The sequence below is a fragment of the Pygoscelis adeliae genome, unplaced genomic scaffold (genome assembly GCF_000699105.1).
Source record: "Pygoscelis adeliae isolate BGI_AS28 unplaced genomic scaffold, ASM69910v1 Scaffold390, whole genome shotgun sequence".
In the NCBI taxonomy this organism is placed as follows: Eukaryota; Metazoa; Chordata; class Aves; order Sphenisciformes; family Spheniscidae; genus Pygoscelis; species Pygoscelis adeliae.
This window is the reverse complement of record NW_008823921.1, coordinates 104873-110329: the sequence shown is the minus strand read 5'-3', so window position 1 is coordinate 110329 and position 5457 is coordinate 104873. Positions and strand designations below refer to the sequence as shown.

General features: G+C 59.8%; 1 protein-coding gene across 1 annotated transcript in view; it reads left to right on the top strand.

Moving 5' to 3' along the window:
- Positions 1 to 2: 2 nt before the first annotated feature.
- Positions 3 to 5457, top strand: part of ELMO3 (engulfment and cell motility 3) — a gene marked incomplete at both ends in the record, with an annotated part of 7780 nt that continues 2325 nt past the window's right edge. Inside the window, 11 exons of the mRNA XM_009319915.1 lie at positions 3 to 11; positions 89 to 139; positions 605 to 774; positions 1648 to 1747; positions 1852 to 2003; positions 2788 to 2866; positions 3525 to 3575; positions 3932 to 4054; positions 4235 to 4366; positions 4631 to 4735; positions 5279 to 5387. Coding sequence (XP_009318190.1) covers positions 3 to 11; positions 89 to 139; positions 605 to 774; positions 1648 to 1747; positions 1852 to 2003; positions 2788 to 2866; positions 3525 to 3575; positions 3932 to 4054; positions 4235 to 4366; positions 4631 to 4735; positions 5279 to 5387 — 1081 coding nt within the window. The remainder of the gene's footprint in view (positions 12 to 88; positions 140 to 604; positions 775 to 1647; positions 1748 to 1851; positions 2004 to 2787; positions 2867 to 3524; positions 3576 to 3931; positions 4055 to 4234; positions 4367 to 4630; positions 4736 to 5278; positions 5388 to 5457) is intronic.

Genomic DNA, 5457 nt, shown 5'->3' with positions numbered 1-5457 from the left:
TCACCGAGTCGGTGAGATGCCGCCCCGACGTCTCCCCGGCCCCACCGGCGCGGTGCTCGCCAGCTCACTGGTTCCTTTCTCCTTACAGAACCGCGGGGAGATTAAGAACGGGAGCATTTTACGGCTGACCACCTCCCCGGTACATCCCTCTGTCCCCCCGTCTCCTTCTCCGCCGTGTGCTCTGGTGGGATGTCTCCCCGTGGTGGGGCGATGCGGTGCTCCAAGCCTTCTGCCGCTGCCTCGCTCGGCGACTTCTGGCTCATGATGGCTCCCCTCAGTGCCTCAGACCCACCAGACCTGTCTCAACCTTCATTCTCCCTCGGCAGAGCTTGGGGGAGTTTGAAGAGAACCTAAGTCATCTTGAGATGCTTTGGACGCGTGGGCCAACTCGTCAAGCGTTCTTAGCATCGTGCCAGCTTGACCTCCTTCCTCAGCTCCTCCTGGTCTCTGCTCTGGCGGCTCTGTCTCTCGGTCCAGCTCCTCACCGGGGCTGCTCTAGCCTGAGCCTCCTTCCAAAACTTGCGCTTAAGCTCTTCCAGCCTTCTCCAAGCTTCTCGCTGTCTTTCGATGAGCCCCTTTGGCTTGATTCTTTCCTTCCTGGTAGGACCAAGAAGCAGAGAGGTTGTACAGCGGGATCCAGAGCAACAACTCGGATGTGAAGACTGACTCGCTGAAGAAGCTTGCGAGCCTCTCCCAAGACGTTACCTTTGCTCAGGAGTTCATCAACAGGAATGGCTTGAAACAAATCTTTTATATTGTGGAAGAAGGGAACGAGTGAGTATCAGGAGAGGACTTTCCTTGCAGTTCTTGACTTTTCTCCTCCCTTGCTAATGCTGTATGAGCTCCGAGCCGGCTGTTGGAGTGGACTCGGTTCATGTTCCTGGCTTGTTGATCCCCGTGCTGCGGCACGAAGGGCAGCGCTGGCGGCAGGGTGCTTGGCTCTGCAGGCTCCTTACCTGCAGGTACGTGGCTGTGTCCCCCCACGCTGGCAGCCGGGGGAAGGTCCCCAGGGGTCTGTGGTCCTGACGCCTCGTGAATGTGCCCAGACTTCAACCTCCCATCCCTTCGCTGGCTGGGTCCTCTGCAGCCCCGTGGGTTTTGCTGCCAGGAAACCTCCCGTGATGATGGTAGCCTCTGCTGCTGCTCATTCCTGCCACCCCGAATAATCCCTCTGCCATGAGGTTTTAGCTGTGAGAGCCTGCAGGCAGCTCGAGAAAACCCTGGTTGCCAAACTAGTGCCTGCCTGCCTCTTTCAGGATGTGATGGTGCATCTCCTCTGAGCTCCTGTCTCACAGAGGATGTGGAGCCCAAAACCAGGCAGCGCAGTGCGTGTTTCTTGGAAGCAGGGGGAGGGATTTGGGGTGGCTTGGCTTTCTCGACAGCTTGTCTGCAGTGATCTTTGTACCGTGGTAATGCAGCTTTCCAGAAACTGTTGAACTGCCCCTGCCTCGACTTCCTGGGATGACTAAGCGAGAGTCCGATTTCTTACCCAACAGTACCTCTTTCCTTTCTTCTCCTCCTCGCTGCTCTCTGCTTCTCTAGTTATTTCTAACGTACCCACCAACGTGCGAGCGTACTCCTGCCTTACACCGGTGACTGTGGGGTATCTGGACCCACCTCACTGCGTTTGCTCATCTGTTCCTCCAGTACAGGGGAGATGCTAGCTCATACCCTGAAGGCCTTCATGGAGCTGATGGAGCATGATTTTGTTTCCTGGGAGACTCTTAGTGCAGCCTTCATCAAGAAGGTAAGCGCCTTCTGCGGGTTCCACAGCCTGTGCCCTTGGGATTCCTTGTTGCCCTCGTCACCCAGGCTCGGCCTGCCGTCGACGGATGGTTTTGTGTCTTGCAGATAGTGAGTTACGTCAATATGAACGTGGTGGATGCATCTGTCCAGCAGCTCTCCTTGTCTATCTTGGAGAACATGGTACCCACCAGTCGCCTCCTCTTTGAGCTAGTCAGAAAAGAAGTGACGTTGGATCGTCTTCTCACCCACCTGCAGGTGTAAGTGGAGAGGCCGGAGCACCGTTCGCCCCCATCCCAAAGCCGGTGGGGATGAGGCGATGGAGGGGATTTCTCTGGGTGTTGCTGATTGTCCCTGGCACAACGTTGTATTGTCCCTTCCTAAACAACTTGTGGGCGGGCAGCCTGTCCCGTCCCCGCTGCTGGGGGAGGGATGGACTCTCCTGGAAACCATCCCGTTTCCAGGTCAGATTCCTTCCTTCATGGCCTGTTTCGTTCAGATATTTTAGTTCTTTAGCTGACCTGCCGTTTTTCTGGCGTTGGCTCTTCCTTCCCTTTCCCCGGTGTATTTAGGAGCAGCAGTATATTCCCTGCAACTTGGGGTGCTGGTGCTGTACTGAACAAACAGTTTGTTAAATCCACCAGCTAAGGAGGGTTCTTCCTTCCCACATCTGCCTCATACCTCTGCGTCTCTTCAGTTTGGAGGGGTTTCTTTCTAGAAAACGGAGAGGCTTGTGCCCAGGGCTCCTGCCAGACTGGAGTCTGTTGCTCACCCTGGGTTTTCCTGCGGCTCCAAAATGCTGTACCCACGGGTGCGTGCAGAGCAATATCTGATCCATCCGTGGGTGCTCCGCAGTCACAGCCGCGGGGACCATCTCACCCCCGGTCCCGCTGTCAGCAGCTGCTCGCTCATGGCCCTGGCCTCTCTGGGTGCCCCAGCTCCACGCACTGCGGTCCAGCAGTGAAAGGGGGAGAGGAGCCTGCATTGGGGAGGGCAAGACCGTCCTCAGGGCTGGTGACTCTCCTCATCATCCTCCTTTTGCAGGACAAACGCCCAGCTGCAGCTGAAGGCGATGGCCCTGCTCATTGCACTGCTGCTGGCTGCGACCGACGCTGAGCGGCGGGTAAGGGGGCTGCCCTCTGCCTGCGGGCAGTAGGCAGGACCGGGGGACGGCAGGGGGGCGGGCCTTGCAGATCCAAGCACCACAGTGCCCCTGTCACGGGGGTGCTCTGCCGAGAGGCCTCTGCTCTCCTTGGAGAGTTTTGGGGGGGATGCGAGATCTCAAATGACAGGAGAAGTGTCACGGCTGGTGGTGGCACAGTGACCGTGACGGCCCGGACCCCGTGCCTGGCACATCTTGTTTTTTTGGGCCCCCCCCCCCGTGATGGGGTCTTGGGCAGCTGGGTCCTCCGCTGCAGCGTTTGTGTTCTCTGGGATGGCGGGGCTGTGAGAAGTGCCCGGAGATGTTTAAAGTCAGTGTCCTCACTCTGCCTCGTCTCCTTGACTGACACAACCTGTCCTGGCAGCCTGGTAGGGCCGAATTCGTTTGAGCCCCATTGGGGTGGGCTAGTTCTGGCTGCCAGGGCAGTGGAAGCTGGGGGCAGGTCTCCTGCTCACCGGTGTCGCTCCTGAGGCTGCCGGTTCCTTTCTGTCCCCACCCTGCCTGTGGCCCAAAGCCAGGCATAGCAGGGAAGCTGGTCTGCAGAGGGAACACCGGCTTTTTTTGGGGAAATGGTGGTGTGCTGAGCTGGGGAACATCTCACAGCCTCTTCCCTTCCTAGGACATGATGGACTACCTGAGGGAGAAGAACATCAGGCAGTTTATCCACAAGGTGAGGAGCTGGGGTCGTGCAAGCATCTGCTCTGTGCTTCATCATCTGACCTCCCTCCCCAGCCCCTGTCCCCTCGGCCCCAGCCTTTGGTGACCGTGCCTGCTTGCGTGCCCCACACCCTTTCCTTGATGCCTCCTGTGGGTGCTGCCACGCTGGCACCCACATGCCCGGGGTTGCACCCCCGGCTGCCTGCGGTTCAGTGCACCCAGCTCTCGCCCAACCCCGCGGGGAGCTGCCCGCTTCCTAACACCCCTTCGGGCAGCAGGACCTGCCGGGCTTTGGCTGTTGGGCCCCTGGGCTTGGGGGAACCGGGAGCAGCAGCCCAGGGGAACCTTCTCACTCGCAGTCTCCTACAGAACATCATCCACAGCTCTGAGCCGCTGGGGGATGAGATGGCCCATTACCTGTATGTGCTGCAGTCCGTCAGCCTCAACCTGTGCGAGCGACGCATGAGGACCTCCATGGATCCCTACTCACAGGTCTGGGAGCCGCGCTCTTTGCGAGTCTGGCCCTGCTCTCTTTCTCTTCCACCTGTGGAATTAGGGTGAAGGTTCACCTTTGGGTAAACCCAGCGCATTTGAGTTCATCGTCGGTTTGCCCTGGGAGAACCTGCTTGCGTGGGGCTCACCGGCATCCCCTTCTCCCCGCTCTCCCTCCAGGAACAGCGGGAGCTCCTCCAGTCGCTGCGCCAAACCGCCTTCGAGTCGGAGAGCGAGGCGGCTGCCAGCAACTTCAGCACCGAGCGCCGGCGATCCCTGTGTGCCAAGGAGTTCCGCAAGCTGGGCTTCACGGTGCGTGCCCCCCGCATCCCCACGCCGGCTCTGCCGCCCAGACTCGGCGGCGCCTTCTGATGGCCCCCCTGAGCCTGGCGTCCCTGTTGATCCTGGTGGGCCACCAGGCGGTACCTCCCTTCTTGTCCCTTGGCACCGCTAAACAGCGAGTGCTGTGGAGCTGCCAGGGCTCAAAAGGCAAACCCCGTGCCTGCGTCAGGAGGACTCTGCTGCTCGGAGAAGAGGGCAGCGGTTGCTAAATTGCACCCTTTTGTGTCCTCCTAGAACAACAGCAACCCAGCGGAGGACCTCCGCCGTGCCCCGCCGGGACTCCTTGCCCTCGACAACATGGTGTATTTCTCCAGGCACACCCCCAACGCCTACAGCAGGGTGCGTGCTCTCTCCCGGAGAACTCCCTGGCGGAGAGGTGCTGGTGGATCTCCCACCTTCTTTTCCTTTCCTCCTGACCCGTCCTTGGCCAAACCCAGGCGAGGATGTCCTTTTCGGGCAGGTGTCCTACTGTTGTCCCGTTTCAGATGGAGCCGAGTCCTCCCTGTGGGCGGGAGCAGCCTTCTGAGGCCGGTGGCACTGAAGGGTCCCCATAATTTTTTGTAGCGTTTTGCCCACAGCTTGGCTTCCAGGCCTTGTTCACGTCTGAGCGAACCGGGGCGATTTGGGCGAAACCGGCCAGCGGCTGCAGAGCGTTAACCCCGCTCCGACCTGCTGTGCCTGTGATCAGCTCCAGCACTGCCGCAGGGGAAGGAGGGGGCTGGGGCTGGTTTTGGGGGAGAGCTAACTACTTCTGTTAGGGATGGCTTAGCCTGGGGGGGACGGCTCGACTAGGAAGCTCAGAAGAAGCATGGGGTGTCTGAGGTGGGGCAGCCCTCCGAGTCCGCGGCCCGCGTAACGCGAGGCAACGACCCTCTCCTCCAGTTTGTCCTCGAGAACAGCAGCCGGGAAGACAAACACGAATGCCCCTTCGCTCGAAGCAGCATCCAGCTCACCCTGATCCTCTGCGAGATCCTGCACGTTGGAGAGCCGTGTACGTGTGCGCCCCAGCTTGCCCTTCTCCCTGCCCTGCTGCCTGCCGGCTGGCAGGAGTGGGGACGAGC